Raw genomic sequence first — 24,581 nt, 5'->3', positions numbered from 1 at the left:
GGGTGAAAAGGATCCCTACAACTGAGGCCTAAAGAAGAAAAAGAGTAAGAAAGGAAGGTATAACAACCCCGTGCGCAGAAGGCAGCAGAAAAGGAGTAAAACACAGGTACATTTCAGAAAACAGAACAAAGAAAAAAGGAAGAAAACCAAGAAGTAGGCAGCAACTACGTTTGCAAGCATAGGAAGGAGAACCCTGCCAGGAGCCCCAAAGGCCAAGACATCTGCAGCAGGAGGAGGAGGAGGAGGAAGGAGGGGAGGGATGGCAGGGGTCCCCTGCTCTTAGGACAAGGGGAGGGAGAGCAGAGTGAAGGAAGGCAAGGATGGGAAGGTAAGAGGAGGGTGGCCCACTGGAGCCAGCAAGGAGGGGCTCCAGGGAAATGGATGCTCAGGAGGGGAAGGGGCTCTTTAAGAGCCAGGGGCTGATGGCTAACTCCTGAGGAGGGTCCTGAACAGGAGCGAGAAAAAGGGATACACTTTGGGAATGGAAACCTCAATGGCAATAAAAGTCCTATTGCGAGGAGCAGCCTGAGTGCAAGCGTTCCGGGGGCAGCTGGGAAATGAACACATTAATTTTAATTAATTACATTACATTGAATTAATTAATTAATTAAAGTGGGGCTCATTCGTGGGGAAGGGAGCCCGGCTGCCCTTACGCACCCAGTGCGCAAAAAGCTGATTTGGTGGCTGCTTGTCAAAGAGTCCCATCCCCAGCCTTTGGCCAATGCGTCCGCACCCGACGAGGTCTTTCTCCGTCTGAGCCGGCAAGGCTTTTGCCAGAGGAGCCCGCCGGATAGCCACGCCCCCAACCGGCGCCGCCGTCCAACGGCTGGCTGACTTTTTCATGACGTCGCACCAATCAGGGGTGAGAGAGAGGCGCCTTGCGCTTTGTTGTTGCTTTACGCACGGCTTTGCGGTGCGCGGTGGGCGGAGCCTCTTCTCCTCGCTTGACCCGAGTGTTCCAAGGGCTGAGGAATGGACTCACTGCAGGGATGCGGGTCTGAGTAACGTGTGAACGGGTTACGTTGGGACAAAATGCAGGCAAGGGGTGTCTATGAAGGGCAAGCCATAGGCCATAGCAGCAAAGTAGGACTAAGGCATTGGGAAATGCAGGATAGTCGAGAAAAATGTAGGAAATTGCATATATATTTTAAAAAGCTGCAGTATAAATGCATATTTCTTATTAAGTCATGCTCAAAATGGAGGACGTTTTGAAATTCCTCCTGGACATTTTGAAATGTATTGTAGGGCATGTCTTGGAGCAGGAAGAAGTCAGGTCCACAGATCTCACAATGGCAGAGGAGGCCCAGGCACTGCAAAATGTAGGACAGCCAAGACAGATGTAGGACACCGCGAAGCAAAAAGGGAGAGAACAATACTAGTCTAAATATAAATCCATTCCATATGGCTTACGTACCGCTATATTGTGTGCCTCCGTCTCCAACTTGGCCAACCTCTCCTGGCGTTTTCTTGGCAAGATTTGTCCAGAGGCTTGCCCTTGCCTTCCTCTGAGGCTGAGAGAGTGTGCCTTGACCAAGGTCACCCAGTGGGTTTCCAGAGTCATAGTCCAATGCTCAAAACCACGATGTAGGACATTACAAAACAAAATCTAGAAACGCTAGTATAAATTCACATTTTGTATGGCTTACGTACAGCTAATTACATGTACAATCATCCCTCCATATTTGCGGCTTTGATTATTCACGGACTTCATTAATATGTTCTCTCTAGGACTGTCTAGGTCCTCCAGTGCAACTCTGTGGTCACCTTTAACTAAAAGTTGCACTAAAGACCATTTGTAGCTCCTCCAGTGCTATTCTATGGTCAGTGTATGTTGGACATTGACCACAGAGTTGCCCTGGAGGACCTAGAGATTCCTAGAGAGGTGTCCTCTCAGGTAAAAACTGTTTTTGTTATTTGCAGTTTTTCCATATTCACGGGGGTCTTGTTCCCCTAACTCTAGCGAATACGGAGGGACAACTGTACTGTTCTTTATTATCCTAAAGCCCACAAAACAACAATACAGTACCTTTATTTGACCAAGTAAAATGCACATTGTGTTGCAAGCATTTGAAGCTCCACTGGCTTCTTCATCGGACAAAGGCGTTAAAAAGTTTGGCTCTGGCAGAGTATCAAATAACCCTCCCTGAATGGCAAATCTCAGGTTTCTATAAGATGTTAGGGAAAAAAACTGGGAGGTGAATCCCTAAACAAACACAAGCAGGTGAATGAGCAAAAAGTTTAGGGGAGATGGACACTCGGTAATTTTATTTAAACAGTGTGTTGCACTCAAATGCAATGAATGTATTTTAAAAATGTTAAAATACAAAGCATGCGATCTATAAAAGGTAATTCAAGCCTGTGGGCCACGCCCTACAGACATAAACAAAATGAACAATCAGTACTGGGCCAGAAAACTGCAAATCCCATGGGAACATATACAGTACATGAAATATCAATTCATTTGTGCCTCACAGAATGAGATTAAAGGGTATACAACAGGTTAGAGAGTGCACAATGACTAACAAATTAAAACGGATAATGCAGTATGCCCATTACAAAATGATAAACGTTGACCAAACGCGTTTCGACATATGTGTCTTCCTCAGTGGTCATGTACAACTAATGAAACAATCTTGGAAAGATACTCATAAGATGTATGGGGACATCCCATCTCTATGGGTAAGTAGTAGCTCCAAATGTAAAAATGTAGTGTAAAAGGGCCTTTTGGGGGCTTCTGTCGCACTGCAGAATTAAAGCAGTTTTGACACCGTCATGGCTCCATCCAATGGAATCCTGGGATTTGTAGTTTGTTGTGGCACCAAGGACCTCTCAGCAGAGGCAGCCAAGTTTAATTCGATAGCATTGTACCATAGCTGTTAAAAGTGGCACCAAACTGCATTAATTCTGCTGTCTAGATACAGCTTAGTTGACCCTACTTCTAGGGATGTGATTTCAAAGCAAGCCTGTTATTGGACATAATTACAAAACTCTTCCATAAATTATGCTAGGCAAGTCATACAGAGCCAGCATGGCATAGCAGTTTGAGCACTGGACTATGATTCTGGAGTCCAGAGTTCGAATTCCCACTTGGCCATGGAAGGGCACTGTGTGTCCTAAATTTACAGCGCTTCATAAATAAAGGTTAATAATAATAATAATAATAATAATAGGCAAGTCACTCTCTCTCAGACTCAGAGGCAGTGGCAAAAAAAACAAAACAAAACAAAACACCCTCTGAACAAACCTTGTCAAGAAAACCCAATATTAGGTTTTAGCAAGACGATTTTAATAGTTTCTAAAACATTTATTATAAGGGATTACTGGTTTGATAATTTTGTTGATTCCATTGAGATGTGGTGCTGGAGAAGAGTGCTGAGGATAACGTGGATGGCCAAAGAGACAAACAAATGGGTCCTTGAACAAGATCAAGCTGCAAATCTCCCTGGAAGCAAAGATGATCAAATTGAGGTTGTCCTGCTTTGGCCACATCAGGAAAAGGCAGGACACACTGGAAAAGATGCTATTACTAAAAAAGGCAGAAGATAGTAGAAAGGGGACAACTGCACACCAGATGGATAAATTCAATCAGGGAAGTCACCATGGGCCTGACTTTGCAGGATCTGAGCAGAGCAGTGGAGGACAGGTAGTTTTGGAGATGCCTCATTCACAGGGTCATCATGAGTCTGGGTTGACTCCAGAGAAGTTATTAACAATAAACATAATAAACTACACATCTAGGGGTAGCTGTGTTGGCCATATAGCAAAGTACAGTATCATCCAAAATTCACAAAGCAGCAATACCTTTATTGGGCCAATCAAAATGCACATTATACATGTTGCAAGCTTTCGAAGCTCCACTGGCTTCTTCATCAGGCAAAAGTGTTAAAAACCATATAGCAGGAAAAAATATGACAGTGTTAATCACAGCCTTAGTTTTGTGATTTAGCCTTCTCTGTCAGAGAACTCTGATGTGCCAATAAACTACAATTCCCAGGATTCCCTAGTACTGAGCCAGGACAGTTAAAGCAGTCTCAAACTGGATTATTTATTTTTTCCCCCTCCTGTATGATTTTTAACATCTTTGCCTGATAAAGAAACCAGTGGAGCTTTGAAAACTTGCAATGCATATTTTGAGCATTTTGATTGGCCCAATAAAGATATCATTGTTTTGTAGATTTTGGATGCTGGATGTTATTGTTGGTCTCACCTTCACCATAATGCAGCCTTTCTGAAGTTGAGTTTGGCCCTCAGCCTGAAAAAGACTCTTCATCCTTCTTCTAAACACAGCCATATACCTCCCCATCCTTTTGGTCCCAGGAAAAATACCCCCATCCCTCTTTCCTCATATCAAGAGAGTCCAGCTGAAGCTGTTTTCCACTCCATTTTTATTTGGAATTAGAAAAGTCCACAGTCACCACATGACCTACAGAGTTTGCATATTTCCTTTGTCAAACTTAAGTTTCTTTTATTTTCCCCTCTTGTTTTTTGTTCTCTTTTAAGGCCAATAGTGTTCTCCGTATTTTTTGTTTGTTTGCTTGTTCGTTTTGTCAGTTCTCTGTATGTCTCCCCACACCCTTGCCTTCAGGAAAACCAAACAAAACACATGGTTACGTTGCCCCATTACAGTTTGTTTCTGATTACCTTGTCACAAAGACACGGCAAAAAGGGACGGGGATACACAGGTGGAGCCACTATGCTTACTCGCATACCCATCTCATATACGCACACGCACACAAACGCATTCACTCCAGAAGTCACAGCTTCAAATCTGGAACGTACGATGAGGACTAGAAACGGAAAGGAACGGAAACAAAACAGAACAGAACAAAAAAAGCAAAGAGCATTTGTCTCTTTGTTCAATGTTGCATATTTTCCCCTAATGTTTCAAAGCAAGTGCAACTTGGGAGGAAGACAGAAGGAAGAGTAACTAAAAAGGAAAAAGAAAAATCCAGGGAGGCTGAAAATGAGAAGAAAAAATAATCACAGACTCTACACTGTGCTATGGACGTGAAGAGGGAAAGGGAGCAGACTCAAGCCTGCCGGTTGCCAAAGTTTCTAAGTGCTACCTGCTTCTAACGTTTTTGCATTCTTTCTTCCAGCTACAGGGAGTCCGAAATCTCATTCTGAGATCACTCCTGCACCCCAAACCCTCCCAGACCACATGAGGCCTTGCCCAAGTTTAGTCTTGTCCCAGTAGTGCTGCTCCAAAGTCAATACCAGGGACTGTTGGCAAGCCCAAAGGGGCTGGCAGCCTGAGTAGCCAGGAGGCCAGCTAGCTGAGAGTTGAAGAAGGGAGAAAGGGGGCACGGTCTTTTGGGCAACAGAGGGGGTTTGATCTGCCCCTCTTTGGACATTTGAGCCCCCCTCTTGCAAAAAAAACCAAGCCCTCTGGCCATCCTGGGAGTGTGTGAAAGCATGCAACCATCGCACACCTGGAAGAGGAGGGAGCTGGGGGAGGGAAGGGAGCAAGGATCTTTGACGCATTCCTTTTTCAGCTGAGAGGTGGGAATGAGGTGTTATGGCCACGTCCGGCCAAGAGATCATCATAATGCCCTGAAATTTGGCATAGAGAGGGAGGGGGGACAGGGAAAGGAAAGATGCTAGCCACAAGAGGCTGGCTTAACATTTGTGTGCTTACAACCTGGCCTGCTTTGGCTCGACAGGAAGAAGGAAGAGGAAAAAAGGTGGGCTATGGCTTTTGACTGGTTAATGGATTGCACAGAGTCATGGGAGGGACGGAGGGTGTGTTTCGGTGGAAGAGGAGGAGGAATCTGCCACATCCTGAAAGCAAGAGGAGGTCCATAGGGATCCGATGGCGCAAGGAGAACCGCCACAATGCCTGAGGGAGGCTGGAGCCGTGCCCAAGTGGCAGTTGGCTTGGGTCACCCATGCCACCCTGATCTCAGTACTTCTTGGGGCCCCAGACAGACGTCTGTTTGGGGACCACGCCAGTGCCAAAGACAGGGAATTCTTCAGCGCTACTGACATCTGGAGCCTGAAAACATATGAAAAGAAAAGAGAGGTCAGCTACAATGATCATGGGATGGAGTCCAAGCTTAACATTGCTGCTTTTTTTTTTTTTGGACTACAAATTCCAGAATCCCCCACACAGGATGGGGGATGGCGAGAGGTAGCAGTGTAAAAAAGTAAAAGGACCAAGCTGTTGACTGGTACATACTTTGGTTGCCATCCTTAAGAAAACAAACAGGGCTGCCATATTTTCTACACAAAGTTGGCTGCAGGGGCATTATCAGTTCTGCAAAGAAGCCAGCTATAAAATGCACTATAAAATAAAGCAGTTAGAAAGACTTGTCCAACAATGAAAAACTGCCAAGAAACTGGTGAATAAAAATAATAATCAATTTTTAAAAAAAGGAGTGGGTTTTTTATAAAGTCATTTAATGTAATGGGCTCTACATGGAGCTGCCTTTGAAAAGTGTTCGGAAAATTCAGCTGGTTCAAAGAGCTGCTGTCAGGCTGTTAACAGGGGCAGACTACAGAGATCGTGCAATGCCTCTGTTGAAGCAGCTTCATTGGCTGCCAGTTTGTTTCTGGGCACAATTCAAGGTGCTGGTTATTACTTAGAAATCCCAGCATGGCTCAGGTCCACACTATTTGGCAGACCGTTGCTCCTGGTATGAACCAGTCTGGACTCTGAGATCCTCTGGAGAAGCCCTTCTCTCCATCCCAACACCATCACAAACACGGTTGGTGGGGACGCGAGAGAGGGCCTTCTTGGCGGCTGCCCTAGACTCTGGAACTCCCTGCCCAGGGAATAGATCAGAACGGCTCTCTCCTTGATGGCCTTCCGCCGGCAGGTGAAGACTTACCTGTTCACACAAGCGTTTAAGGACTGCAATAAGGACAGGCTGGGATGTTGGATCAGTTTAAAAATTTGTTACATTTCCCCCCTCCCCTTATTTATAGTTTTATTTTTTAATATGTTTTATTCTTTTAATAACTATCTGTTTTAATATTGTAATAATATAATTTCTTTTTAATGTACTTATTATTATTAGTAGTAGTATATATTATTTTTTAATTTAATTTAATTTTAATGTTTTTATTGTACTGTTTTTAATGTTGTGAAGTCCCAGTCCTGGGGAAAAAAACGGGATACAAATAAAAATAATAAAAATAATAAATAAATAATAAACAAACCCTATTTTGTACTATAGACCAAGCAAAGCAACTGCCAAGGCCAATTATGGGGGCAATGCTATGCCCTGCCTTTGAGTAAGGGAAGATCTGGGGGTGATGTTGAGCCAGACCTTGTTCCCAGATGCGTTCCAGGGGGCATCGCGCACCACAAAGCCCTTAGCGGGGCCCCGAGGCTCCTCTTCCAAACGGGAGGGAGGCTTCATATACGCAGCCATAGTTTCTGTCTCCACCACATCCATCATCTGCAAAAAACAAACACCCAATTATTAAGATCAGAGACAGCTACTATAGACCAGGAGTGGGGAATCAGAGACTATCTCAAGTGTTGCTGGACTACAACACCCCTCATGAGCTAGGAAGTCTATATATAAATATATATATGGTTGAGATCCAGGCTAACAGACCATAATGTCCCAAAATAAGCTACCAGGGTCCTGTGATCTTCAGGAGAGGCCCTTCTCTCAGTCCCACAACCTTCACAGGAATATCAAGCAGGGATGTGAGACAGAGCATTCTTGGTATTTCCTCCTAGGCTCTGGAACTCTCTTCAGAGAGAGGCTACAACTGCCCCTATCTTGCTGTCCTCTCAACAGCAGCCAAAACCTTTTCTTTTTTAGTTTGGATAGGGTTTTGAGAATTGAAACTTTATAAAGAAAGGGGTTTTAAGAGGAAATTGTGTTGCTTTTAACTGCACTGTTTTTATTATTTTAACGATATGTTTTAAATGGGTTTTACTCGTACTGACAGTTTAATTATATTTTTACCATTAACTGTTTGTATGTCTCAGCTTTACTGAACTTTTAATTTTAATTTGTAAACCACATTGAGTCCCAGTTTTGTGGGGAAAGGAAGGCTTGAAATAGCTATCCATCATCTTCACCTCATCCCGCCCCCCACAACTACTGCCTATGCTGAGTAGGGATGATGGAAGGTGTAGCTGAACAACCTCTGGAAAGCCACAGGTTCTCTCCCCTGGCTCAAGGATTGTTGAATAGTGCACTCCCAGGGAGCAAGTAACAGATCTTAAAGACTAGGGTCTATCCCTAAATATAATCCTGGATCCATAATTTCTTAGCCATTTCCACTTTCATGAACAACTTAAGCTGATGTGAATCTTTTAAACTTGGATTTCCCCATGAAGTTTGCTGATTTTTCCTTTCTTTCTTTTTTGCTAAGTTATATGGAGTTACGCATTTTTGCCTTTTTAAAAAAAGCAGTTTAATCATTTTTTAACTTACTCTGCGAACCAATTCAAATGCTGCTGATTTTTTAGTCATTAATTTGTCTACTGTCAGACAATGGACAATAGGGATATGGTTAGCAAGAGGGAAGATTTCTAAGCAGTGGGAGACAATTTCATTCCCTTTCTATTATTATTATTGTTATTATTATTGTTATTATTATTATTATTATTATTATTATTATTATTATTATTATTATTAACCTTTATTTATGAAGCGCTGTAAATTTACACAGCGCTGTACATGCAATCCTTTTAGTTAGACGGTTCCCTGCCCTCAGGCTTACAATCTAAAAAGACATGACACAGAAGGAGAAGGGAGTGGTGGAGGGAAAGAGTAAGAGGTCCAGCAGTTCCTCTCTACCTCCGAGGCCTGGACCAAGGCAGATGGGGACGGAAGGGCGGTGCTTGGCTCAAAAGGAAGGTTTAATCATTATCAGGGAAAAACATACTCACAAGTAGGATAATACATATACAGTACATAGCAATACAGGAAATGGATCGATAAACAGTCAACAACAGAACATCAGATAGTAAGCGACAATTATGCGATGCCTGGGAAAGCTTCTCGGAACAGGATGATTCTACTGTCCGATCCATCAGCTGTCTGGACACACACAACCCGTCCACCCTGCCACCCAGAAATATCCCTTTCTCTTACATATTCCTCTTCCAAGTTTAGCATGTGGTCAATCGCATCATCAACATTTTCCGGCAGCCCAGTTACCGTGACTCTGTCAGGGTCACTAGAGCCCGGCTGAGGGAAGCGGATATCCACCTGTAGAGAAAAAGAAGGCTCTTTAGAAAGCAAGCAGGACTACTGATGCATCAGAGTTCCCTACAAGAATGGCACAGACTGGTCACCATTTTGTTGTCCACCATCATAGGTGGCAGGTAGTTCTGGATACTGTCCATTAACATTTCTGTGCTGTGGATGGGACAAGGACATTGTGACAGGTCCCAAGAGCATATGTGGCTTTGGTGCCCAGAATTCCCTTCCACCATGGAGGGACTGAATACTTCTGTCACCCTTAACATCACCTTAAGCGCCACCCTCTCACCACCTGTACAGAATCCATCTCCTACCCGGAACTCTTCCATGAGTTTGCGGATGGCTTTGCCCCTCCCACCAATGATGCGGGCGTGGACTCGGTGATCCAGGCGGACATCCTCACTGACCATCTCCTCAAGATCAGACACGATCTTCAAGATGGCATCCCGGGCTCCCTCAGCATTCTTCTCATACCCAGTGATTGTGATAAGGTCCTGGGGTGAGGCAGGACAGAGAAAAAAACATGATCGAATATTAGGATGACAAACTATCATGACAGGGTACCTACCATTCTACAGATAGAGCCATTTTGTTTCAAGCCTGTCTAGAAACCAAAACTAGGTTTGACTTCTAAAAGGGGGTGATTGACACATAAGCCCTGAAGGCTCTGAAGACCTTAAAAGATCTAAAAAGGTCAAACTTTTCAGCTCACATGAGGGAATATATTATGTATGCTTGAATTTCACTCCCTCTTTCCATTGTGTCCTGATTTATTCCACAGGGGCTGCCGAAGAATTACCTGGACATGAACCATCAAGGGGTTTTACCAGAAGGAAAAGGTTATGTTTCCTTCACTCTTGAAAAAGGAAAGGTCAGATTTAAACTTAAAATCAATCCATAGTCTTCAACTCAATAGAAAACCAGCCCAGGAGTGTAAGCCTGACCTTTGGCTGTCTTTGCTCCATAACTGATCCAGCCCCATTCCCTCCCCACAAGGCCTATGACTCCACATCTGAAGAGAAAGAGTCACTAACCTGATTCTCATCCCCTTTGTCTGGGAACTGAATGGTGACATCGTGGTCCTTACGTATCTGGGAAATGACTGCTCCCTTCTTGCCAATGATCTTTGGATGATACTTAGGTTCCACACTCACCATCAGCTTGAAGCCTCGCAAGGCCTGAAAGAAGGGAGAGGAAATTAGAAATTACCAATAGGACAGAGTGGTCTTTTGAGCACCATCCCATGCCACAGCATGGCTGACAAAAACTGTATGGGTGGGGAGGGATCCTGGCATGCATTGCCCAGGCAGTACCCGATCTTCCTGCTCAGCTTGCAGTTCTTTGACCCTCTCCAGAAGTCCAACTCTGGCCCGCTCCACATTTGGGACCAGGCCCGTGATCTTGATGATGTCTGACTGCTGCTCAGGCTGCGGAACCGAGATATTCACCTGGGGAACAGGGAAGTACCATGTTTTGGATTTTTGTTTTTAAATAAACTGAGAGTAAAAAAAACATTTCCATCAATCATTCTGTTAAGGCAGTGGTTGGAAACTGCCATGGCCTGTTTTGTGATATGTAGTTCATGTGTTGTAGTTCTTCTTTAAAAATAATTCTTAAAAGATGCTGGCGAAATGTCAGGAAGAAACTCTGCTTAGAACATGGCCACATAGCCCGAAAAACCCACAAAAAACAATTCTTAAAAGTAGTGTTTTAATTGGACTGATGTTTTAATGCTTTTTACACTTTTGTACTACACATTGTTTTAATGTGAACAAGTGTGGAGTAGTGGTTTGAATGATGGACTATGACTATGGTAATCAGGGTGTGATTCCCCACTTGGCCATGGAGTCACACTCTCAGCCCCAGAAAACCCCATGATAGGGTCACTGTAAGACAGAAACTTGAAGGCACACAATTGTTTATTTGATTCAACCTATTTGGCCTATACAGTATTTTAACTTATATTGGAGTCCCATTTGGGAGAAAGGTGGTATATAAATAAAATCAAATAAAAATCATATCCTTCCATATTTTGATAATAAAAAAAACAACACTTGTTTTTATTCAGGTGGTGGAGGAAGAAACTTTCCTTAATTTTTGAGCTCCCTGAACTGCTTTAGCCTTAGAAAAGCAATTTAATTAAGGAGAAAAATAACCTATAACTCTACCTTCAGTTTTGCTTCTTTATTAAGTAGAGGCCTCACCTTGCCCTAAATGGTTCAAAACACCTGACCAAAGATACCTTTGGTTAGAGGGCATTTGGAGGCAATTTAAAAAAAGCGCCTTGCAGGAGCTGCGGTATGGTTCTCCAAGGTTTCCTAATACAGTCTCCTAGTCTTCCACAGTTGTCCATCCTTGTTCTACATCATTTAAAAAAAACACAGGAAATGTTTTTTTACTCTGAGTTTATTTAAAAACAAAAATCCAAAACATGGAACACAAAGGTACAGGACTGGAATATGGGCTACTTGCCCCCTACCTCATATTCTTCCATCATTTTACGAATGCCAGCTCCCTTCTGTCCAATGATGTAGCGGTGCAGGTCAAAGGGAACATCCACATCCACAGTGATGGGAACCAGAGCCTGGAAGGGAAGAAAGACAGGCAGATTAAGGGGTGCAGCTTAAGTGCTTCTCTTGCTATTTATGCCTTATAAAGTTTTTATTTTTGGTGGACAAGGAGCTACACTTCTGCGTGGTTTAACTGTACTGCACTTGTTCTAATTTGTAAAATACACTGAGTCTGAATTCTAGGGGAAAGTCAGGATATAATTAAAGACAATAACAATAATGGTGTGGAATTTGGGGTGGGGAGCTGGAACTGATTAAGGTTGCCTGCATGAGGTATGAATGACACTTCTCTGCAGTATTTTCTGTTTTTTGATACATTTATATCCCAGTTTTCTTCCAGTAAGCTTTACATGACTCTCCTTTTCATTATCTTAACAACCTTGCAAAGTAGATTAGACTGAGTGAGTGAAAGAGAACCAAGTGAACTTCATGGTACAGTGGGACTTGAAACTGCATTTTCCAAATACCAGCTCAATGCTAACCACTTATGCAATGGCCATCAAGATCTTCTTGAACACAAAGTGGGCTGGATTTGAGCATTACTAATGTGTCACATGGGCCATGTAACTTGGCACAAGATCCTCCTCATTACCACCATATACTTTGTTTGACTGCCTCACCTGCTCCCAAAACAGGCTCTCATGCCCTCTAAGAACAGGTTTTGCAGCCTTCTTCCTAACGGTGACATTTTTCTGTTGGGTAACTACAAGATCATTTTCATCCGGAAGGAATGCACTAGGGAAGAAGTCAGTAGGTGTTTATGGTGCCTGAGGGCACTCTGACAACCTAGAAAACCAGTGTTTCCCTCAGCCCTAGAAAACCCCATGACATTGTCATAACTCAGAAACAATCTGCAGGCACACATCAACAGCAGTATTTTTACGCTACATTTCTTTTACGGTAATTGTTGTAAGCCACCTTGAGTCCCAAAATGGTTAAAAGGTCTGATAATAATACTACTACTAATAATTTTTGTAGCTTTTTCTGGCTATGAAAGCCTTTGACTTCATACTAATAAATTATTTATTATTACTATTACTACTAGCCTAGTCTAGCCTCTAGGTTGCTGTTCCCCACCTCAGCACAGACAAGGATGGGATTCCTACCAACAGTGCTGCCCGAGCTGCCTCACACTTCTCCTTGCGCCCCGAGATGAGGATGGTGTCACATTTGCGGGGGGCGGAATCCAGCTCAGGACTCACATCGCCATTTTCCTGAGACTGTGCTTCTGAACCTGGAGACAAAAGGCAAGGGAAATGGAGGGCGAGGAGTTGAAAAGGTGAGTTCCCTGTCTGCAAAACCTTGAGCGTCTGACTACTAAGCGATTTGGCAACCCCAGCATACAAACCTGAATTGTCATCTCGCTCCGGGAACTTGATCAGTACATCATGGTCCCGAGTGATCTGTTGCACCTTGTAACCTTTGGCTCCCATCACCACACGGTGGAAGCGTTGAGGGATGATGCATTCCAAAACCACCTGGGCTTCCTAAAGAGGGAGGGGAAACTGAGGAGTGGATTATGGGACATTGTGTGTGTGTCACAGCTCAGGCTATGGCTTGTGACAGAGCAAGAAGCACTGCTGCTTAACATGTTCATAATACCTTCAATGCTTGAAGAAGGAAGGAGACAATAGTGGAAGCTGGTGATTTCCAGATCAGTGTGGTGGTGAATCTATTCTTGGGTTCCATCTGAACTCAAACTAAGGAAGTATCCAAGGTGCCAATCCATATTCCCAGAATAGGTCCAGCACTGTGGACATCTCCCATAAACTTCAAATTAAACCCCAGAACAGATTCACTACCCACACCAACATGGAAACTCCCAGCTGTCAGTGACAGACAATGTACTCATTAAGCAATTGTTGTCACAGCAGCTCCAGTCAGATGGTATGACTGACAGAAATGCTGAGTAGGAAATCTAAAAGGCTGCAAATTGCTATGCAATCTGGGTGTGATGGGAGTTGTAGTCCAACACATCTAGAAGGTACCAAGTTGGAGAAGGCTGTTAGCAATCATTTCAATATTATATTAATATATCTTGATGAAAATGTCTATGGAGCTGAGGGACATATTATGGTACATCTGAGTATCCCTTATTCAAAATGTTTGGGACCAGAAATGTTTGGGATTTCAGATCTTTTTAGCATTTTGGAATACTTGTATTTGTATAAACCTACATAAAAAGGTATTGTGGAGATGGGACCCAAGTCTAAACATAAAATGCATTTATGTTTCATGGAAAGGGCTCTTGTAGCACCTTTGAGACCAAGCGTGTGAAACAAGTTGTAGCATAAACATTTGCAGACCTGGTCTACTTCCACACACACACACACACGTGTATATATATATGTATATATATGTATGTATACACACACACACACACACACACACACACACACACACACAATATACCATATAAACAGCCTGAAGGTAACTTTATACAGTACAATACTTTTAATCATTTTGTGGATGAAACAAAGTTTGTGTACACTGAATCACCCAAGACAAAGGTGTCACTATATTAGCCACCCATGAAAACAAGTTTTGTTGCTTGGGAGTATTTTGGAATTTGGAATTCCAGATACAGGAGATTCAACCTGTACTGCTATGAAAGCATTTAACTCCCCACACACCCAAAAAAGGAGGCACATTCAAGGACAAGAGTAATATTAATGAAACTGAGTCAGAAATATGGTGTTCTGGCAGACTTGGGGAGTCTCCTTTTCAATGGTGTGAGGTATTGTACAAAGTATTTTCGTCCTGGGGACAATCACTTATTGTTCTATCTAAGAGATACAGTAGAAGGCAGTAGGAAAAGAAGATCACAATTGAGGTGGATTGACTGAATCAAGGAAACCATGGACCTGAGTTTCCAAGACTTGAAAACTAGAGGACTGGGGCTCTTGGGAGAGCTCTCATTCACAAGGTTGTGGTAAGTTGGGAGTTGATTTGATAGCAAATAATGACAACAACCCCAACCTTGATATCTGGGAGATGTATGTACCAGGTCACTGATGATCTCCAGAATGCGTCTCTTGGCAGCCTCCACACAGTCCTTCGCCCCCTTTAATATCACTCTGTCACTTTGGACACCAGTCCGGGGAAAGCTCACTGTCACCCCACCATACTCTTCTGCAATTTCCCGCAGCACATGCCCTCGGCGTGCCACAAAATGACGGTGATATTTGGGGTCCACCATCATCCAGTCTTCGATGACATTGTCCTGGGGTGGAAGAAACCAAGTGTTGGTTGGGGAAGAGAGAAAACTGGTGCTGTACAGAAAGAATAGGCAAGTGTGACGAGTTCAAGAGCCAATTTTCTATACAGTGGTACCCCGGGATACGAAATACCCACGTTACGAAATTTCCGGGATACGAAAAAATCCCATAGGAAATAACTGTTCCGGGTTACGAAGGTTTTTTCGGGTTACGAAAAAATTTTTGGTGCTTTTCGGCGCTATTTCACACGAAATCGCGGCTTTTCCCCATTAGCGCCTATGGCATTTCGGCTTGCGAATGCTTTTCGGGTTACGAAAGCGGCGGCGGAACGAATTAATTTCGTAACCCGAGGGAGCACTGTACTTGGCACTCTCTGGTGGCCTCAGAGACTACTAAGAATTACCCCCAAAGCCCTAATCTCCATCCCTTTTAAATGTTACAGTAGTAATAGAGGTACATTTATCCTTATTTCAGTGAGAAAGGGGAAAATGATGGTACTTGGTCCTTTACATTGAACTGGATGCTTCAGGTGGAAGAAGTAAGCTGGTGAGGCCCTTCCATAGGCCTACTTGGGATCAAGTGCCATTTGGTCCTCTCAAGCTCCAAGAATTCCTTTCTGCAGTTGCCATGGAACCTGAATTTACTTACTGTCCACTCCTCCTTTGATGTCCAGCCTTTCCCCATCTTAGTGAATACAAATAAATAATGCCACCACCCACTGGCTCTTAGTCCCTACAATGAAGCCAGTATCTTCTGCACTACTTAAGGGACCCATACCAGATTCCGGATTAGATTCTCCAGTTCATGCTGGGCCTGCCACACTGCATCTTCTTTTCCCACAATGGTGATGAGCTCCTGGTCTTTGTCTTCAGGGGTGGGGAAGATAATGCGGGCCCCAGTACGGTCCCTCACTTTCCGGATGTTAGCACCTCCACGCCCAATCAAAAACTTGTGGTACTCCGGCTTGGCATGCAGCTCCACTGAGTAGTTGTTGATTTGCTGGAAAAGGAGTAAGGAAGAATAGCAAAGAAAGACAGTAGTCACCAGTGAGAACTGCAGTACATCCAGGTAAAATAGGCTAGGATTCTCAGCCCTGTACTGTCGTCTTGGAGTATGGCCTCCGAGAAACTTTCTGAATTGAATGTTCAGAAACAATTCCAAAATCCTTGTGCAAAAGGATTTTAGTTAGCAGTTTTCCCAAGTCATGTACCAGTTTACTTCATTTACTTGGTTCACTTAATTTAAGAGTCTACAATCTACTCGTCCACAGAATGGGAACCAAGGCTGTAACAGGAATGACAAGTAAGATAGACCACAGAAGACATCCAAAATGCACCTCCACCCTCACTGACTGCATTCATCAAGATAAATTTAATCATTAGTTACTTCATATGGAACTCTGAGGATGTAACATTTGAAAGGAATGCAGCACAGCCTGAAAAACAAATCTTCCTGTGTGATGGACTGCAAATGTAAGTCTCTTTACCTTTGTTCCTTTAAGGTATTTTATAAATTACATTATTTCTCCTTTTGATGATACCTTTATTAGACTGAGCAAAATTCATCACATTAGCTTTCAAAGGTCACAAGCCTCTCCATCAGGCAAAGATGGTTAAAAACATGTAAAGGGAAGAAAGTGATAGTGTTGGAGTCACAGCATCTATATGTTTGCTTTGGGCTGTTCTACAGAAATGCTGTGTATGTACACAAAAAGGTCAGATCCTACCCCATGGCTGTAAGTTGATGGGAACAAAGGCAGTAAAAAAGAAACAATAAATCTTTCCTTCTCCTCTTGGAAGGTGCATTGTAACTTTTGCTCTGTGAGCTTTAAACACCAATGTGATGTATTGTGTGACTTTTGATTAGACCAATAAATCATAAGGGAGACTTTGGATGTTTGTTTGTCTTTTGTTCTATGGTCAGCATAGCTATGGCCATGATTGCTTCTCCTTGCCACTGCACAACTCATGGTGGTGATAAACAAGGGCTTCCAAACAGGAGACCCAGAACACTACTATAACAAGGTGTTTGCATCAAAAACCTTTACAACCACTTCCTGGTAGACTAGAACCAGCGTGTGAAATGTTCAAGCCACAGCAAAGGAAGGAAAAGGCTGGGTTAGGAACGCTGTCTACCTTGTTACCAAATAAACAAATGGCCACTTGTTGAGACAGGACTAGGAACACTGCAATGTTAGATTTAAATACATTACGTTACATTGTAATGTTAAGATTTAAGAAAGTTTCATGTTTTCTTTTCATGTTTTGTCCTTTCGTATTCCTTTCTTTATGTTAAGCGCTTTTATCCCAATAAATCCTATGAAAGACCCCACCGGACTAGGGAAACAAAGGCCTGTATGTGTCTCTGGCAGCTTTTCTGCAGTCCCATCTGAACCCCAACACCCCTCCAAAAATTGGGAGAGGGATGACCATCACCCCAAAACTGTATATCACAACTGTTTTATGATTGTTTTGTGAAAACATAAAAATGTCCTTTAAACCAGCCCCCCACAGCAACAAATAAAAATTGCAAGTGATTTCAAGTTTTGCCTTTGTTCAACTGTCTGCAACTTGCTGTGAGGGACATAGTTCTCCCCCATCTCTGTCTCTGACTACCAATGCTTTAACAGCTAGCAACATCTGCCAAATTGGTACCTTCTCTTCTGCCAGCTGCAAAAGCTGGCGTTTGGCTTTCTCAACCTCCTCGCCAGGCCCTCGGATGGTGACTTTGTCACTGCCTGAACCCTCAGATGGAAAGTGGATGTGCACCCCGCCACATTCTTCCATGATGGAACGCACCAGCCGCCCCTTGGCTCCGATCAGTGAGTTGTGCAGTTTGGCTGGTATAGACACATCTACTTCTTTTATGTTAGCCTAGGAAGAAGAGGAAGGAGAGAGAAAGAGGGAGAACACAAAGAGCTACAAAATTCTCTATGATACAGGTGAAAATCATGCAAGACCTTCTTTTGCACAGGATTCAAGGCAGCTAAGAGGTCACACTACGGAAGTATAGTAAGATAATGCAAGGTCAACAGCAGGATTCTGGCACTAAACATCTACTAAAAGAAGCAGAAATTGGGGGCATCCAATGAAATCCACATAGGAAACTATAGAGGTGTCTCAAAGGATAGTTGTTTTATTAACAGAAAAAAGGCCAGATACATTTTGGCTTGTGTGTACTCTTGAGGCCTTCTGAGGCAGTGGAAGGACTATTCAGAATCAAACTTCATTCATTTCTGGACCAGGAACTCTGAAACCATTTTCTGGACAACCCAAAATCATTTGACCAATGAACAGTGTTAGGTTCCTGATCCAGAAACTATTTTTGTATTTAAAGGCAGAAAATATTAAAAAGACAAGCTCCATGTGCTTTGAAATGGTCAACTGTTTATTTGTTTAAAAAGCTCAATGAGAAAAAGTCTTCTTCAGAGGCCTTCAACAGAATTCACTGGAGTGGAGAACAATTTTCTAAATATAGGATCATTGGGTATTTGAAGGCCCCTCATAATCTTAGGTCCTGATTTGGGTGATGGCACATTCCAAGTGCAAGCTGCACCAACCCTGGAAATGTGGCAAATACAAAACTGGAAATGAGGGTCTGCCTTGCTTTTAAGAACTTCTGGTCTTGGAGGCTTTAGGGTAAAAATTCTTATTTGAGGCAAAGAAAACAGGGTGGCTTTCAGAGGGCACGGTGGTACAGATTGGAACTTACTTAACCTGTATGTAAATGAGCCTGATCAAGTCCCTCTGCTCCCCTTGCCTTAACCACAGTTTATTAACTCTCACAGCATTTAATAAACCAGTTAGGGAGGAATGAGCATCAGGTTCACACAGTGGTGTCTGCTGGTTCCCATACCACTGAGGCAACAAATCCACCCTAGGTATAATCCAAACTTTGGGGGAGCTCTCAAATGTACATAAAGCATTTAAGGGAAAGGATCTGGCGCCATGGACAGAAAATCCCATTTTGGACACAAAAGTAACAATGAATTATCTAAAGCAGTGTATAAAAGGAAGTGAGCAAGAGAAAGGGATAGTGGGAAAATGTGTAGAGCAGAAGTTCATCCCTGGCTTGACTGATGAAAGAACAATGTGTCTAAAACAGTCCATGCCTAAAATACTTAGAAGTATCCCAATAAAAGTAACAACAAAAATAGCTTTGAATATAATATTTAAACCATACTAAGTGCACTTTATTGATTTCCCCTCAGCCCTGCAATCAAATATTGCAGTTTAAACTACTTTTGGCAATGGGGAGAAAGCTTTTTACAGTACATAAAATTAAAATGGTATATATGTTCAGTGAAGAACATGAAAAGTAGTCAGTCAGGCAAACATACTGTAGTATTGCCATCAGTGGAATATTCTGCGATGAACCTCTGGATGCTATCATAGAAATGGGATACATTTAACAGTCTAGTGGTTTGAGTGTTGGACTGAGATTTAGGTTCAAGTCCTCACTAATCCATAAAGTTCACATGTGTGACCTTTAGGCATGTCATTTATTTCTTGATCTGATCTACCTCAGGATAAACTGGGACAGATGAGGAAACACATAAGTTCCACTGAGCTCACTGGAGGAAAGATGGGATATAAATGCAGTCAGACCAGCATATAAAATCATTGCATAAAACAGTAACCAACCATAACCTTTAGAAACAGTGAGGCTATGCAGGTACAACTATCAGTAAAGAGAATTCTTTCTTTGGGATCTGAACAGGCTAAAAAAAAAGGAGGAAACTGCTTCACACACCCACCAGCTCCCTCTGGATGGCCAGGATGCGGTCCCGGGCACCTTCACAGTTGGCCTTCTTCCCAGTTATCAGGATCACCTCTGAGTTGCTGTTTTCTGTGGGGAGGTCAATCTTGGTATTGGTTTCTTCTCGAATCTATTGTGAAGAGATAACATCAAACCCCAGACCCTCAAGGCTAGGCTACCGTAATGAACTTTATAAGGAGCAGACCTTGGAAGGTGGTGAAAACTAGATGACAGATAAGGGATTCAAACCTTGAGTTAACTTCCTAGCATATAAAGCAATATGCTAGATCTGCCTCAGCCATTTCTGGAACTTGGAAGCATTACTTTTTGACCACAACTACCTGAATCCCTCAGTCAGCACAGGGCATTCTGGAATTTGTTGTTCAAGAAAGAAGCTTTCTGCATTCCTAACTGGCATAAGCATACAAACTCAAGAGAAACTACAGTTTTTTGTGGGTTTTTGGGCTATGAGGCCATATTCTAGAAAAAGAAACTGCTTCCTTCCAGAGGAAGCAGGAAACACCTGGCACCAATACACACACACAGTCACAGAAGCCCAATTCAGCAGTACTCCAGGAGGGGAGATGTCTTCAGAAGGGCCATACACTTTTACCTTTTTGATGTTGGCACCTCCTTTTCCAATAATGTTCTTGTGGAACTGCTTGAAGATAGGAACTGGGATGGAAAAGCTGTTTTCAATCTAAAACACAAAGGGGGGAAAGTCAGGATCAGAAGACTCCAATTCCTGCTCTCCTATTCTATTAATAACAAATGTTGAGCATTCTGAGGCATGAGTTCTGTATATAGTATTCTAAGCCAGGACACATGCAAAGTAGTTTGTTTCCTGTAGTCTAAATAGAATCACAGCTGAAGGGACCTCTGCTCCAAACCTCTGCCAATGCAGGTATCAAAACAAACTGAGCTAGCACATAGGGAGGTATTACTCTTCAAGGTAGACACAACTTTCATTAATAAAATCAAGCCTTATTTGTGCTAGTGTTTTCCTTTGTAATTGTGTTGAAAATCTATATGGGATTTCAGTTGCTGACAATGAATAACTTTCCCATGTTGTCCCTTTGAAAACATCTGGTGCAGCCCTCCAGAAGTTGTTAAACTGCCAACTCCCAACAGCCTTTGTCAGTATACTCATGAAGGGAAGACTTCCTGAAGCTCACCAGCTCCGCAATAACTTTCTGGAGGTACTTGGCACACTTCTCCACCTCATTCTTGGGCCCACGCAATTGTACGATGTCGCTCTTTTGAGAAGGGTCAGGGAAGTTGATGATGACCTGTAGGAGTAGAGATCAACATGGAAGACAAGGCAGGTGGGACTCCTAGGTGCTCCTCATTTCAGCTCTTCCCAAAGACAGGGTTTTGATTTCAGACAGACAGGTTTAGATTTGAGATGAGATTTGACAGGGTGTTCAGCTGATAGAGACAGAGTTTCTGATTAGAGGAAGAAGAGAGAACTGCCTATGACACTGGAGAGCCTAAAGAATAGAATGTTTGATTTTATTAACAAATGTATTTAACAAATCTATTTACTGTATATTGTTATTTTAACTTGTCTCTGGCTGGCTGTCAAGCCTTAAGTCAGGTCATGCATATCAAACTAAAGAATCACCACAACACAACCATAAGTCTACATATATAAGAGGTCACCCTGAGGCCCAGTAACCTAATTCAGCAAGGAAAGAATTGGGGGGGGGGGGGAGTGGGTGGCAGGATTCCTAGGCGTTGCAATTTTAAGGACCGGCCTGGAGAAAGGTACAGTGGTGCCTCGGGTTACGAAAGTAATTCGTTCCGCGGCTGCTTTCGTAACCCGAAAAGCCTTCGTAAGCCGAATTGCCATAGGCGCTAATGGGGAAAAGCCGCGATTCCGTGTAAAATAGCGCCGAAAAGCACCAAAAGTTTTTTCGTAACCCGAAAAAACATTCGTAACCCGGAACAATAATTCCCTATGGGATTTTTTCGTATCCCGAAAATTTCGTAACCTGGGTATTTCGTATCCCGAGGTACCACTGTATCTGTCACATATATTTGTGACACATCCCATTATCCAAGCTGGCCTTAACTCTCGAACCCCTAAGAACCTGGCTATTCTGGCTACTTATCCTGTCCTTGTTCTCCCAATTCTCCTTTTCTCTGGATTGGGTTTCTGGGTATCCAGGTGCCATCAGTGTGGGCATGCTTGTATGTTAACTTTGTTATTTTATAGTAAGTATGACCACCTTTTGATTCAGGGTAAAAGAAGACAGTAGTCAGATTTAAGTCAGAATTAACTTAATGAATGTGGTTTATTATATCCTGTAGAATAGTAAATGTTTTAGCAAGTTCAAGTACCTGATTCCAACCATATAATATCCAACCTGAATTATGTCAAGCCTTGCTCTTCCATCAGTTCAGGAAACTGGTACACATTCACTCTCCACTGACTTGTTTAACTGTCTCAAGTCAAAAAATTCAGCCAAATTGAGATATACGTTCTTGATTTGCTCTTCATATAGCCTGCTTCAGTTCCTTCTTTAAGAACAGCAACAACATTCCCCCCATCATCTAAAAGTAAATATACTTGGAATAGTGAATTCTGCTTCAGATGCAATGTTGTTGTTGGTTTTTTTTTTTAAAAAGATAACTCCCAGAATACCTCAGACCATTGGTAAATGTACTCCAAAAAGTATACTTTTGAAGCTCTGCTGAAGAAGGCGCAGTTAACAGTTCAGAACTTTAAAAAGGCTGCAGACCTCAGCACTGGCACAGCCTATGTCCAGATTACAGGTCTTTAGTACCAGAAAGAGGATGTACATGGAGGGCATGAGGCTACTGGAATGACAAAACTAGCTCCTTCAATATGGTGTCATCCAGATGTTTTAGACATCAAGTTCCATCAGCTCAATTGGAATGGCTGATAGTGAGGGTGATGGGAGTTGGAATCCATAATCTGTGGACAACCCAAGAGGCAGGGGAAGTTGTGTTGCATTCATTGTGATAAGAGCATGACCTGGCATTGCAGAGAAAGGCCTGGTTAAAACGCAACCGAACACAACCTACTGAAGTTTGGCCAGGCCCTACTGTACACTGCCAAAGCTTGACCCCTTACCTCTGGGAACTTGTCTCGGATCTCTTTGATTTTCTCGCCCTTCTGACCGATGATGGTCCGGTGAAAGCGCTGCTCAATGATCAGGTCTTTTGTGCGTTCATTTTCCTAGGAGAGACCACCAGTCATCAGCAGTATCTACTCTCTCCCAAGTCCAACAGGTTCCTTCTTTGTGCACACAGGAGGCAAGTATGGCACAACAGAAAGCCCTCTCCCTAAGACCACAGGTAAGTCCACCCAGACGCCTTCCGGATTCACCTCTTTAAAGACCACTGCCACTCTCTCCACTTATCCCTTCATGCTTGTAAATAAGCATTGTCTTCTACAAGTCAGATCACTGGTATATGAAGCTTAGGTTACTGCCACACTGCAGAAATAATGCAGTTTGACATTGCTTTAACTGTCATGGCTCCATCCTATGGAATCCTGGAATTTGTAGATTGTTATGGCGCTAGAGCTGAGAGAAAGCTAAATATCTCACAAAACTAAAAATCCCAGAATTCCATAGCATTGAGCAATGCAGTTAAAGTGATATCAAACTGCATTAATTCTTCAGTGTAGATGCAGCCTTTGCATTGCCTACTCTGGCAGTAGTATGAAACTTGCTGCCTGAGAGCTATTTAATTTTAATTTATTTAATTTATATATCACTTTCTCTTAGAACTGGGACCAAAGGCAGTGCACAACTGAGACACAAAAAGCTACAGTATTTGAACAATTTATACTGAACAAGTTGTAATACTAAAACACACACACAAAATTTAAAACAGTTTTAAAAGCACATCAATCATTTAGAATTTTTAAAAAATTAATATCATTTGTTCTGCAGTCTGTCAGGCATTAACTGCCTGAGATTTTGGACCATCAGTGATTCAGATTCTATCCAAGAATCAGTGAGGCACCATCAGATAATATAGCCTGTTACCAACCAGTGTTGCTTTCTGTAACTGGACTTTTATGATGATTCCATCTACAGTGACTTCATTCAGATGTTTTGTCAGTCTCCCAAAGAACCCAGCACCATTTTTTCAAGAGGCATTTCTATCTTTCATCCCTTTCTCTTTTTTAAAATGACTGGGAAGACATCTCCCACAATCCTACATCTTCAGCTGCTGCCATACTGCAGAATACCATAACTCCATAGCATTCCATACAAATTCCGTAATTCCACAGCAGTGAGCCATGGAAGTAAAGCCATGGAAGTAAAGCTTAAACTGCTTTATTCCTGGAGAGTGAATACACCCTTCATCTCTCCTTCCCACTCCTGATTTGTTTCTGCTTCTCAGATAATGTATTGTTTTGGACTACAATCGTCATACATGTGGGGTCAAGACACAAGCCTCTCTTACCATACGAGCGGCCATTTCCAGCAGCTCCTTGCGAGCCAGCTGGACCCCTTGAGGATCGCCCTCAATCCGAATCAGGTTGCTCTTCTCATTGTCAGGTGGAATGCGGACAGAGACTTTGTGTTGTTCCTTGATGCGATTGACTGCCAAGACAGAGAGCATGCCGGATATAAATAGTTTCCCCGCCCTTTGAATGGAGACTAAGAGCCAGGATAGTGTAGTGGTTAAGAGTGCTAAACTGGGAGTAGAAAGATCCAGGATCAAAACAGCCATTCAACTATGAGGTTCATGAAGTGGCCTCAGATTAGACTGACACCACACTCTGACACCGCTTTAACTGTCATGGCTCCATCCTATTGAATCCTGGGATTTTCAGTTTGTTGTGGCACCGGAGGTGTCTGACAGAGAAGGGTAAATAG

The 24,581-nt window shown here is 42.8% G+C and overlaps 2 protein-coding genes across 5 annotated transcripts in view; both read right to left on the bottom strand.

Annotated features, from left to right (window-relative positions):
- LOC121933873 (solute carrier family 25 member 35-like) overlaps positions 1-843 on the bottom strand; it is a 12,203-nt gene extending 11,360 nt beyond the window's left edge. Inside the window, exon 1 of the mRNA XM_042473863.1 lies at positions 658-843. Within this exon, the coding sequence (XP_042329797.1) occupies positions 658-843 (186 nt within the window). The remainder of the gene's footprint in view (positions 1-657) is intronic.
- Positions 844-4,368: 3,525 nt separating this feature from the next.
- Positions 4,369-24,581, bottom strand: part of LOC121933379 (vigilin-like) — a 67,651-nt gene continuing 47,438 nt past the window's right edge. For 3 of the 4 annotated variants that reach the window (XM_042473017.1, XM_042473018.1, XM_042473019.1), the window contains 16 exons: positions 24,166-24,305; positions 22,820-22,924; positions 20,895-21,008; positions 20,333-20,419; positions 19,718-19,849; positions 17,616-17,834; positions 15,739-15,960; positions 14,748-14,966; positions 12,850-13,230; positions 11,653-11,757; positions 10,487-10,621; positions 10,208-10,351; positions 9,488-9,667; positions 9,063-9,179; positions 7,272-7,403; positions 4,369-5,995 (listed from right to left, as the gene is read on the bottom strand). In XM_042473017.1, coding sequence (XP_042328951.1) covers positions 5,903-5,995; positions 7,272-7,403; positions 9,063-9,179; positions 9,488-9,667; positions 10,208-10,351; positions 10,487-10,621; positions 11,653-11,757; positions 12,850-13,230; positions 14,748-14,966; positions 15,739-15,960; positions 17,616-17,834; positions 19,718-19,849; positions 20,333-20,419; positions 20,895-21,008; positions 22,820-22,924; positions 24,166-24,305 — 2,525 coding nt within the window. In that variant the 3' untranslated portion in view covers positions 4,369-5,902. The remainder of the gene's footprint in view (positions 5,996-7,271; positions 7,404-9,062; positions 9,180-9,487; positions 9,668-10,207; positions 10,352-10,486; positions 10,622-11,652; positions 11,758-12,849; positions 13,231-14,747; positions 14,967-15,738; positions 15,961-17,615; positions 17,835-19,717; positions 19,850-20,332; positions 20,420-20,894; positions 21,009-22,819; positions 22,925-24,165; positions 24,306-24,581) is intronic. The other variant, XM_042473021.1, reaches the window with a different exon arrangement.

This window comes from Sceloporus undulatus, chromosome 6 (assembly GCF_019175285.1).
Source record: "Sceloporus undulatus isolate JIND9_A2432 ecotype Alabama chromosome 6, SceUnd_v1.1, whole genome shotgun sequence".
Classification (NCBI taxonomy): Eukaryota; Metazoa; Chordata; class Lepidosauria; order Squamata; family Phrynosomatidae; genus Sceloporus; species Sceloporus undulatus.
This window is presented reverse-complemented; position numbering and strand designations above follow the sequence as displayed.